We start from the raw sequence: 12,604 nt of genomic DNA, 5'->3' as shown, positions 1-12,604 counted from the left end.
CTGAGCCGCCTCCTCCTCGCTGATGGTGCCCACCTCTTCCTTCTCCACCATGGCGACGCTGGGCTCCGCTCCCCACGCTTCCTCCCTCCTCCTTCGACACCTCCTCAGTCCGTCTGCCGGCCCGCTCCTGCCTCCCCCGCGCGCCGGCTCGCGACCTACCCGCCAACCGCCAACCTCTCCGGACCCCTCCCCCAGCCTCGAGTCCCGGCGACGTGTGCGCAGGCGCCGCCCCCCACGCCTGCGCAAAGCCGTACCCCTTCCCCCCACCCTGCGCCGGCAAGCACGTGCGTGCCGTAACCCTTGGGGGTCCGGACCACGTGAGCGGGACCCCGGCCTCCCACCCTTCCTCCCTGTCTCCATACAGGCTTCTTGTCTCTCTTCAGCTCCAAGGACCTCCCCACATTTTCCCTCTTCCCTCCGGGATCGTGCTGGCCCCATTGCTGCCCCTTATACCAGCTCTGGAAAGGACACCCCCTTGTCTCATGTTCCACTCCTTTGCCCAGCGTTTCCCCCTCCCCCAGAACATCCCCCAGAGGGATCCAGCCCAGCCTGCATGTAGTAAGAGCTTACCCACTGCACTAAGGGCCCCGATTCAGAGACGAAGGTCTGGCCCAGTCCTTGCCAGCTACTGCCCCGGGAAGCCAGCACAGGCTATGGACAGGCTAACTGGTTGGTTCAGAATCGCCAAGTGATGGATGGACCCTGGGTGGTGTTACACAATTCCACATAGATTTTTCTTCTGAGCTACTAAAGCCAGAGAATAAATGCCAACTAAAATCCCAGCTTCTACAGGAAATTTTTCCCAACCTCCCTTAGTTATTTCTTGACAGTGCTTGTTTATTTGTCCTTTCCTCCATTAAATTGTGAGGTTATTGAGGGCAGACTCTCAATGTTACGCTTTTAGGGAGTTCAGAAACAGAGCTGACCACACTATAAAGACGAAAAAACTTTACTCACAATGGATTCCATAGGATCATAGATTTAAAGATGGAAGGAACTTTTGAGGTCCTGGTGTTCAACCCCCTCACTTTACAAATGAAGAAACTAAGGCACAGAAAACTTAAGGGATTTGCCCAAAATCATATGACAGAACTGAGTTTCAAAACCCAGTTTCAATAAATAGTATTTATTTTATTATTTATTATTTCATTTCTATCTGTATTCTTTCTTGTAAGTGAACAATCCCCACAAAAACCAAAACCCCAAATCATATACCCAAATAAACAAGTGATAAATCCTATGTTTTCATCTGCATTTCTACTCCAACAGTTCTTTCTGTGGAGGTGGATAGCATTCTTTTTCATAAATCCTCAGAATTGTCCTGAATATTACTGTTGCTAGCAAATATCACATTTAATGGTTCCACAATATTGCAGTTACTATGTATAATGTTCTCCTGGTTCTGTTTATTTCACTCTGCATCAGTTGATGGAGGTCAATGTTGGTGAATATTTTCAAGCTTGTGTACCCAGAGAGCAACTTCAAGCTGTCTGTGAGCCCCCCCTACCCCCCTCCACACTATTTACCAGAGGAAGGGAGCTGAGGAGTGCTTGCTTTGGATGGCTGGGCAGAGGGGCTGAGCATGCAAAAAAATTACCTCTGGCAGTGAGAAAAGGAGAAATGGGAGCAGCTTCCCCAAGTCAAGACTTTCCCAACGCTGATATAGGTCTTTCCAGCTCTTTCTGAAATCATCCTGTTCACCATTCCTTATATTATAATAGTATTCTATCACCATCATTTACCACAATTTGTTCAACCATTCCCCAATTGATAGATATCCCCTCAATTTCCAATTCTTTGCTACCACAAAAAGAGAAGTTATAAATATTTTTGTGCAAACAGGTCCTTTCCCATTTTTTTTTAACTCTTTGGGATACAGACCTAGTAGTGGTATTACTGGATAAAAATCAATAAACAATATATCAAGTGTGTTCTAAGGCAACTAGGATTCAATCCAAATTTTTGTCCCCAGGGAGTTTCCATTCTACTTGGAGGATATAAGTATATGTAAAAGGTGGGAAGAAAACTGAATGATTAATTAGACCAAATTACACACACACACACACTCTCACACACACACACAACTTTATAATAAAAGTGATCAAATATCCTTTAAAATCAATCCATCTTTTCAAAAATTTTAGTTTCAGTCCAACAGCCAATCATAAGCTTTAGACTTAAGTAGGGGGGGGAAACCCCTCAGAATTAGAGTAATGACAGTGATATTGCACTAGAATCATGTGCAGAAAGGTAGAAGTTTGATCTCCTGAGGGGGAACTGCTTTGGGGGAGGAATGGGTTGAGGGAAAAGAGGCTGAGGTCATCTCCTGTCTCCCCACCCCTTCATCCTGACTGGAGGCCTGGAAGAGGACCTCATGAGCTCAAAGCATCTGGAGAATGTTGGCCTTCCCATTTTTCAAGCAATGTTCTAGTGGAATCCTCAAATCATCTGATAGCAGTAGCTATATTGGGACCCATAGGCAGGATTCATAGCTCCACAAGGCACCCAATAAGGAAATTCCCCTGTGCCCATGAGAAATTGCTTGAAAAAGGATTTCCAGCAACCAAGAACTATGAGTTCCCCTTTTGCCATATGTGCCCCCTGAGCTTAAGCCCACTTTCCCTAGGGCTTTGTATGTACCTGTAGGTGAGTGTTTCCCAGACTTCTATCTAGTCTATACCAACTGTTCTTCCCAGGATATACTCCTTTCTAAGAATTTTGGAAATGTAGCTAACTTAATTGATTCTCAGCTTATGATTCTGTCATATATGAGGGAGATAGATCAATTAGCATTTATTAGGGCCTACTCTGTGCCAGATATTGTACTAAGGCTAGAGATAAACAAAAAGACAAAAAACAGTCTCTGCCCTCAAGGAGCTCACAATCTAACCCATATCAGTGGGGGACTCATAGGCCATAGCACTAGAAAAGATACCACCCAATTTCTCAGAGGTATCCCTAGAGCCCTGAAGGGATGCACTGACCATGCCCACAAAATATGTTTCCATCTTCAATTAAATTTCTCAGTTCTTGGTCAGGAGATGAGTAACATATTTCATGTTCCTAAAGTGCAGGTGGTTCTATATCACTCCCCTATTCAGTTAACCCCAGTGATTTTCTCACCTTTCAGGATCAAATATAATGTCCTCTGGTTTTTGGTTTAGTTGCTTCTAAGGGAACAAGAGAGGGCACTGAGGGAGGCTGCTGGGACCATTCTAGGGTTTCTTCTGCCTTTGTCTCAAGAACCTATTCTAGTGATTAAAGAGCCATCAAAGATTTGACCTTTGCCAAGTACATTGCTGAGAACAAGAACAAAATTAAAATTTGAGGAGAGGATGGGTCAGAGAAGAAACATGAGATCAAAAGTACCCACCTACCCTCATTTTAGTCTCAATACCGCAAGCAGATTTGGCCATATTCTCCTTTCTTCCCTATCTTTTTTTTTTAAACCCTTACCTTCTGTCTTAGAATTGATACTGGGTATCAGTACTAAGGCAGAAGAGTGGTAAGGGCTAGGCAATGGGGGGTTAAGTGATTTGCCCAGGGTCACACAGCTAGGAAGTGTCTGAGACCACATTTGAACCCAGGACTGGGCCTGGCTCTCAATCCACTGAGCCACCTAGCTGCCTCCTTTTCTTAGTAAACCAGTTTGACTCTTCCCTCTAATCTTTGGCCTCTTTATCTCACTGAAGATCTTATCCTGCCAAAAAATGTTGATTGATCCACCAGCCTCTCATGCATACACAACAGGACCACATTTCCTCAGCCATGTGCTGCCTTCACTCCTACTCACTCCTGCTGCTGGAAGAAGCTGGAAAAAATCATGAAACCATGTTAACTGGGTCCACTACAAATTTGTTTCATACTTTCAAGTGGGCACTCACTGCTGCAAAGCAATCCTTTTACAAATTCCTAGGCAAAGTATTATACTCTCTAGCCAACCACAGCAACTTTTCTAAACATTTTCCTTTCTCCTCAAGCCTACCACTATAGACTTGTCCTCCATTTTACTGAAAAAAAAAAAAAAATCAAAGCCAATCCCTAAGAGCTCTCTTTTCTCCCTCTTTTTCATCTCAAATCACTTAGGCACCTTCTACCACATGAAGAGGCGGTCCTACTTAACAAGGATAACTCTTCTACATTTACCAGTAATCATGCCATCTTCTCCAGCAGATTGCCTCCTCTATTTCCTGTCTACTTGTTACTTCCTTCCATTCTACAAACATCCAATATAGACACTACTCTCAGATAATTTGAGGATTCCTCTAGAACATTGCTTGGAAGATGGGAATTCCACTCCTTATTCAAAATAACCTGATCCATCCATTCCCAATACCTCTCATTTCATCTTTCTTCCCTTTTGAAGCTAAACTTCTTAAAAAGGGAGCCTATAATTGATGTTTCTGCTTTCTTTCCTCTCACCCTTCCTTGACATTTTCCCCTCTGATTTCATCCATTCAATCAAAACTGATCTCTTCAAAGTTATCAATTAAATCTTATTGTCAAAACTAAGGCCCATTGTTAGTCCTCATCCTTTTTAACCTCTTCAACCTTCAACTTTCTTATTCCTTTCTTTTCCTTGATTTCCTTTCTCTTCTCTCTAGGTTTCAATGACACTATATCCTTCTGATTCTTCTACCTGTTGGGTTCTTCTCTAACACTGGTAGTCAAACAAAGCTTTGTCATAGGCCTTTTTTTTTTTTAAACCCTTACCTTCTGTCTTGGAGTCAATACTATGTATTGGGTTCCAAGGCAGAAGAGTGGTAAGGGCTAGGCAATGGGGGTTAAGTGACTTGCCCAGGGTTCACACAGCTGGAAAGTGTCTGAGGCCAGGCTGGAGCCCAGGTTCTACCATTTCTGAGCCTGACTTTCAATCCACTAAGCTATCCAGCTGCCCCCTGTCTTGGGCCTTTTTAACTTCTCCTTCTATTCTATTTCACTTGGCGATCTCTTCAGCTCCCAAGAATTCAATGATCATCTCCATGCTGATCATTCTCAAATCTACTTGTCCTAAGCTTTCTCCTTGCTTTTAGGCTAAAGCCTCCAGCTGCCTAGGAGACATCTCAAACTTGATGTCCTATTACAGACTTTTCAAACTCAATATATTTACAACTGAACTCATTATCTCCCCAGGCCTCCACTGCTCCCAAAGCCTCCTTTCTTCTTAACATCAAGGAAAGTACCATTCTCCCAGTCTTAGTTTAGTCATTTTCAATCATATCTGATTCTTCATGACCCCTTTTAGGATTTTCTTGGCCAAGATCTTAACATGGTGTGCCTGTCCCTTCTCTAGTTCATTCGACAGATGAGGAAACTGAGGCAAACTGAATTAAATCACTTGGTTAGGGGCACACATCTAGTAAGAGCCTGAGGCTGGATTTGAACTCAGATCTTCCTTATTTCCAGGGCCTGGTGCTCTATTCCACTGTGCTACCTAGCTGCTGTCCTCCCAGTCTGGTGACTTAAAACATAGGTATTATCTTTAACTCTACACTCTTTGTCCCCACTCTTTCCTACCCTGCAAAGACAATCAGTTGCCAAGTTCTGGTGATTCCACTTTCATAATATCTTTCATATAGGCCCCCTTCTCTCCTCTGACACTGTCACTACCTTGGTATAAGACCTCATCATCTCATGCTTGGACTACTACCATAACCTGTTGGTTGGTCTCTCTACCTGAAGTCTCTCCCTACTGTATTCCATATTCCAATCTTGATTTAGCTCCCAAAAAGATCTTCCTAAAGCTTAGGTCTAACCTTATCTTTCCTCCATTCAATAAACTTCACTGGTTCTCTATAGGATTAAATATAAATCCTTTTGGGGGTGGGTGGGCAGGGGAAGTACAGCTAGGTGGCTCAGTGGATAGAGCCAGGTGTTGGCCAGGTGTTGCTCCTTGAGCTAGAAACTCCATCTTCTGACTCATTGCATTTCCACTGACTCTCCCCCATGCCTAGAATTCTCTCCTTCTTCTATTTCCTGACCTCTCTGTCTTCCTTTTAAGTCTCAACTAAAATTTGACCTCCTATAAGAAGCCTTTCCTAGTCCCCCTGAAAGTCAGTGCCTTTCCTCTGCTGATTGTCTCCAATTTCTCCTATACTCATCTTGCACCTATGTACATAGCTCTTTATATGTCTGCCTCTGCTATTACATTATGAGCTCTTGAGAACAGGGACTATTTTTCTTCATATCTTTTATCTAAGTACTGTGCCTGATAGTGGATGCAGTCAGTTCTGCTATAACAAAAAAAAAATCATCAAACAAATTCAAAATCATATAATAAAACCAATGGAACTTATTGGAAAAATGGAGTTAGGGGCACAACACTAAAAAACTTCATCAGTGACACATTAAAAAAGAAGCTAGGAACCGAATGATAGCAAAATTGTCTACATGTCAAATGATTAATCAATATATAAACACTATGACAAATAGTGGTGGTGTCCACGGTTTTGAGAGCTGCTCCTTGGCATTGGTTCATGGCAGAGTTGACGGCAACAGGTCAGAGGTGAGAGGAGTTATTTTTAATATATATTGAATTATTCCTCTAATTATATCCTCCATCTAATATCCTCTATAGTTTTGAATTAGAGACCCCAATCAGTTCTTTGACCTTTGTACACATTCCTTAGGAACTCCAAGAAATATTTCCCCTGCCTAAGGCCTGGTTAATAGAAGAGGGAGATAAAGAAGCCCTTCCTACTAAAGACTAGTGTAAGATTAAAATTAACATCCAGTAATTCCAAGTATTATATTTTATAAGATTTGTTAAAAATCACTTGAAGCAGAGGAAAGTAAAACCGTGAGTAGAGAGAGAAGTTTTATCCTGACTGTGATGGGAGAGGAGAAGAGAGTGGTACGGGGGTAGGCAGGGTTACACAAACTTTTATCTACAAAAGGTAAGGACTTACATGGGGATGAAAGTAGGATTCTGGGAAATGAAGTCCTTAGGATACTAAATTCTAATTACACACTAGACTGCCCATCATTACCCAGGGGGTGAGGAGGGATTGAGAGGATGGATGGATCATCTTCTCATTAACTTCAATTAGAGATATCTTCAGATAATCAAAGGAGAAGATAAATAAACGAGTTCTCAAAGAGAATTTATGAATCTATGTGAAGGGACTAATTTATCTTTGATTATGGAGGGTCATAGATCCTTGGTTTATGCTATCATAATTGATAAATTGATATTCTTACCCCAAAACCAGTCTTTTAAAGTTTTTAATTGTCACAGAGGGTGGCATTAGAAAGAGGCCATGGCCATATCAGAAAGTGCTGGGGGTGGGGGATTGAGGAGTAAGGGTGGAGTGCCTGGGTGTGGACCAGTCTTCTATCCACACTGCTGCAGTGGAAGATATATTATAAATGTGGCACTTGATCTTGGAAAAGGACCTCAAGTTTGCTTGCTGCAATGGGTGTTGTTAGGGTTGTAACTTGTAAATTATCGTGCCATGGTCCAAATTCTCACTGATGAAAATCAGAAGATTGGATATAAGTAAACCCAAAATTCACATGATACTTAAGTTATTACTTAATATATCAACCTTGTGTTTTCAAAACTAGTTTATATAGAAGTATAAGTAATTACACTTCAAAAAATGCTTGTTGACCAACTGACCTCAGCTTCCAAGATGGTCTAATAAATCAGTGATGGACTTTAGACTAAGTGTGAAAAGTCCTTTAAATGAGTGGCATTGCATTTGGCTGTCTCAAATAATCAAGCTAGTTAGAATTGGAGTAAATCCAGAATTCCAGGAATAAGCATGGCATTCCAGAAAGATCCCTGAAAAAGAACCTTCCACATGGTGGAAAGGGGAAGGAAAAGCCTAGCAATCAGCTTTGGTTTGATTTGATTCTGATCAGAGGAGGAGGACCCTGCGAGCTTTGAAGGGTCCACATGATGTTGGACTTGAAATCTGAAGTCCTAGAGAATCAGTGGCATCCTCCAGATCAGGTGACAGCAATGTGTAGATTGGAAGCCAGGGTCCAACTGAACATGGTTTCATAGTTCCATAAGGTGCCTAGCAGAGAAACTACCCCATGCCCCTGGGGACCTGCTTGAAGAACTTAAAAACCTGAAAAGGACTTTCAGTGATCAGCAGTTATCAGTTCTCTTTTGTCTTTTATTCCTAATCTCTTCTTAGAGAGGTCTGTATGGATTTATGGGGGTATCCCAGATTTTTGCAAGGAAGTTCTGTGCCAATTGTTCTTATTGTACCATCTTAGTAAACACCCTCTTAAAGAACTGCTTAAGTTTGCCTGACTTAATCTTGTAAGAGGCGCACTGATGGGGGCTCAAGCTGATGGTATTAGAGAATCGATTCTGACTCAAGAATATCTCAAGCCTGATGGGGAGATATGATTTGCTGTGAGATTAGGAACTCATCTGTGAGAACAGAGATATGGATAAAGATCTTCAGAGTTTATGTATGCCAGCCAGGCCTGTGGACTACAATGATCTCATTCTGCCTTGACTGTCAGACAAGATCAGGAATTTCTCAACCTCATATACTATTTAGGGATTGGCAGTCAAATTATTATTGCTGGAGTCACTTGTGAAAGGTGTAACAAAATAGTGCTTTGCTCAGAATCACAGGGTATGGAGGCTGAGGCTTCCTAGGCACCAGCACCTCTTTTCTCATACCATTTGATTTGATTCTAATCAGAGGAGGATGCTGTGAGCTTTGAAGGGTCCACAGGATGTTGGACTTGAAATTTTAAGTCCTAGAGAATCAGTGGCCCCATTTCTCCTGGATCCTTCTCCCATTCCACCCTACTCTTTTATTCTCTGGACTTCCTAGTCTATTGGCAACAAATTACCCTTTAAATTAAAGGTAGGTCTGCCTCCCTCTCCCATTATTTTGAATATGTATTATATTCATTTTTCTATGTATATGTCCCAGAAGCCCCTAAAAAAGATAAGCTCCTTAGGGGCAGAAGCTTTTTCCTTTCCGTGTCTGACTCTCCAAACTTAACACAGTGCCTAGATTGTAACAGGCAATCAGTGTTTGTTAAATGGATTATATACAAAGTAATACAAAATAAACTGTTCATAACAGACGAAATGAGAAAAAGTCTAATTTAGAAAGTTGTCTTGTGCTATGAAGAACCTTAGAGATTCACCAGCTAGGTGGCAAAGTTGGTAGATCGTTGGACCTGGACTATTCATCTTCCTGAATTCAAATATTGCCTCAGCTGGGTGACCCTGGACAAGTCTCTTCACCCTGTTTGCCTCAGTTTCCTCATCTATGAAATGAGCTGGAGAAGGAAATGACAAATCATTCCAGTATCTTTGCCAAAAAAAACTCAAATGGGGTCATGAAGAGTTGGACACAACTCAAGAGATTCTGAGGGGCAAAAGTAAAGAAGAAAGACATTTCCCTAATGGGGGTAATCACCAATGCAGGGATCTAGAATGATCTATCTATCTATGATGATCCAGCAGGCTAGTTCGATTGGAAGAGTGTGGGTAAAGTTGTAATAACACACAAGATTGGGAGAGTAGGAAGAAGACAGTAGTATAAAGGGCTTCAAATGCCAGCCTGAGGATGTTGGCTTCTATTCAAGAGGCTATAGAGAGCTGTTGAAGATTTCCAAGTTGGGGGGTGGGGAGTAGGGTTGTCAAGAGTCAGATCTAATTTAGGAATGTGAATTTATTCACTGTGGAAGTAGGCAAAAAAAATATATGTTTGCTGATGATCATCTCAAATTGTATAGCCTAAGAGACAAAGGCTCATATTGAAATAAATTGGCTTGCTCAGTCACACAAGTAGAGTGAAATTTGGAATTTGAACCCAGATATCTTGACTACAAGGTCTAACACTAGGGATCTTGGGCAGATGGCTTATTCTTTTAGCCTCAATTTCCCCATCCTTTCCCCATTTTGAAATGACTTGGTATTTATCTACATATGAATGGGAAGAATGGCTAGTGGGAATTCCACCAGCCTTTGAGCACATCTTCCATTTTGATTACCACATTCTAGGTAGGATAAGCCTGCTTCCAGGCACAAGTAACTGGTTGGCTCAGAACAGAAACAGGTATTCCATGTTTGGTAATTAAAGCCTTTTCAATTGGGGAGCTGCTAAGCAGGAAAGGTGTGTATAAGTCAATAAACATGTGTGTGTTGTGTACAAAAGACTGAGGGAGGGTATTTGTGCAACTTGACCTGTTTCCTGGCTGTGTTAGAGTGAGGAAGAAGAAGGCTCTAACCTTCTGGGTGAGGGTCCCCCTCTTCCCCAACCTGGATAAAATATGGCTTCAAGACCACATGATGAATATATTGATCTGACCTTTATTTCTGTATTGGAAGAGACCTCTTCCTCTTAGATGAAGATGGAAGATGGCATGATCTTGTGATATTCAAAAGGCTGGGATGCCAGAGGTCCTGTGGTGAGAGGCCATGCCACAGTAATGCTGGTAGCCTCACCCAGTGACCAATGTAATCTCAAAGAATAGTCTTTGGGATCTAGGCCAACAGTAGATACCAGATACCTTTTTTTTTTTTAAATCCTTACCTTCTTCCTTAGAATCAATGCTATGTATTGATTCTAAGGCAGAAGAGTGGTAAGGCCTAGGCAATGGGGTATAAGTGACTTGTCCAGGGTCCCATAGCTAGGAAAGGACTGAGGCTAGATTTGAACTTGGAACTTCCAGTGTCTAGACCTGGCTCTATTCACTGACCATCTAGCTCCAACCAGATGCAAGGGAATGATCCATCCAGTGGCTAAGACAAATTTGGAAGTGAACTTGGTGTGGGATGAATGCTTTTGGTGGCAAGTACTTTAAATTTGAGGTTGCTCTCTACAGAGACTGAGGTGGTAGCAGGAGAATGGTGACCCCCATTAGAGAAGGAAATGTTTACGTTTCTGTTTTTGCTATATCTTCTCATAAATATCCCTTTGTAAAGGCTAATCAATGTTAACTGGTTAGATAGTATTGATGCACAAATCACTGGATAAATCAAAGATATAAAAGAGATGACTATAATTGGCAATTGATATATTGGGGAGAGAGCCACTAAATAGTACAGTGGATAGAGTGCTGGAGCTGCACCCAAATTCAGTCTCAGAAGTTTATTAGCTGTGTGACCCTAGGCAAGTGACTTCACCTTGTCTAATGAGCTGACCAACCACCACAGCATCTTTGCCAAGAAAACCTCAAATAGGATCCCCAGATGTGACTGAAAAAAAGAAATGACCAGTACAACAACATATTGTGGAGAACACATCAAAATGTGGGGGCTCTAGCAGATAGAGAACACTAGAAAATGCACCCCAACCCCTTAGAGCTGGATTCTATCCCTAAAATTCTGAGGGGGTAGGAAGGTGGCCAGTCTTGCCTGGGAAACCCAAGCTGCCAGTGAGCATGGGAGTTGGGATAGAGATTTAGTTATAGCTTAGGGAAGGCAAAGGGTCTTTCCTGGTACCCATCCACCTTCCTTTTGTCTTTGTATCTCTAGGCCCTAGTAGAGCAGATACCTAACCCTGGAACAGAGTTCACACTTTACAAAGGATGAAGTGAATCTAAAAACTCCAGCAGAGTTTTTGTGAAGTGTGGGATGTTAAAGCATGATGTGAATTGCGTGGTTTCTATTATCAAGAGTAAAAACAGCTAGCATTCATGGGATTTGAGGTAAATATAACTGATTTGAGCCTCTTAATTACTTGGAGGTGGGCGCTATATTATCTCTCTTTTACATATGAGGAAATTGAAGCTGAGAGCAGTTAAGTGACTTGCCCAGGTTACACTAGGATAACTAGAACTCTGGTCTTCCACACTCCAGGCCCAGTGCTCTCTATTCATTCCCAAGGCCTAGAAGCAGCAGCTACCAAGTGGGCTTGGCTTTATCTATACGGTCTTCCGACTCATACAGGGCGTCAAGTGGACCCTCAGTCCGAGCAAGGGCTGATCACCATTGCCGGAGGGAGTTTCCTGAACGGGAAGTTTCCCAATTCAGCCCGAGACCAAGAGCCCAGAGGGAATACAGCGGGGGAGGGGGACGACATTGACAGAACGTTTTAATAGGTCCCCGTCACAGCTAGGGAGGAAACTGAGAAAGAGCGGGCCCCTACAAGCCACACAGGGCAGGGAGTTCTCTGGTCTTTGGGCGCCCCGCGGCGCGCGCAAACCCGGCCAGGGGTGCCTGTCCCGGGCGGCTCCGTTCCGCCTCCTCCCCCGCTCCACGTGGTCTTCCCTTGGAACCCTCTCTCGGCCCGGACTGAGGCTTCCCGCCGTCAGCTCGAGCCCAGGAGGCTCCCGGCGCCCCGCTTTCTTCCCCGACAGTCTCCGCCTCCCCAGGGTCCACCTTCTCAGCAACTTTCGTCTTTCACCGGGCTCACGCCCCGCCCCCTCGCCCTCCGGGCTCTCTCCACCAGCCCAGCTCCAGGCTCCGCCCCTTCAGTGACTTTCGGTCTTCCCGCTCCTCCTCGCCTCCGCCCCTTTCTTCCCTTTTCTCTGCCGAAGGCCCCGCCCCCATAACTTCGGGCTCTTTCCACTGTCTCTGGGCCCTCGTCCCCGCCCCCGCGGTGACTTTCGGCTTTTTCCGTCCCATTGCCCCTGGCCCCGCCCTCTTCGCAACTTTTGGCTTTCCCCCGCCTCT

General features: G+C 43.5%; 1 protein-coding gene across 2 annotated transcripts in view; it reads right to left on the bottom strand.

Moving 5' to 3' along the window:
• The window catches only part of SAE1 (SUMO1 activating enzyme subunit 1), a 57,025-nt gene extending 56,834 nt beyond the window's left edge, over nucleotides 1–191 (bottom strand). The window contains exon 1 of one of the 2 annotated variants that reach the window (XM_044667335.1): nucleotides 10–191. In XM_044667335.1, coding sequence (XP_044523270.1) covers nucleotides 10–51 — 42 coding nt within the window. In that variant the 5' untranslated portion in view covers nucleotides 52–191. The remainder of the gene's footprint in view (nucleotides 1–9) is intronic. The other variant, XM_044667334.1, reaches the window with a different exon arrangement.
• Between the last annotated feature and the right edge of the window lie 12,413 nt (nucleotides 192–12,604).

Source organism: Gracilinanus agilis, chromosome 3 (assembly GCF_016433145.1).
Source record: "Gracilinanus agilis isolate LMUSP501 chromosome 3, AgileGrace, whole genome shotgun sequence".
In the NCBI taxonomy this organism is placed as follows: Eukaryota; Metazoa; Chordata; class Mammalia; order Didelphimorphia; family Didelphidae; genus Gracilinanus; species Gracilinanus agilis.
The sequence above is the reverse complement of the archived record's forward strand: the minus strand, read 5'-3'. Positions and strand labels throughout refer to the sequence as shown.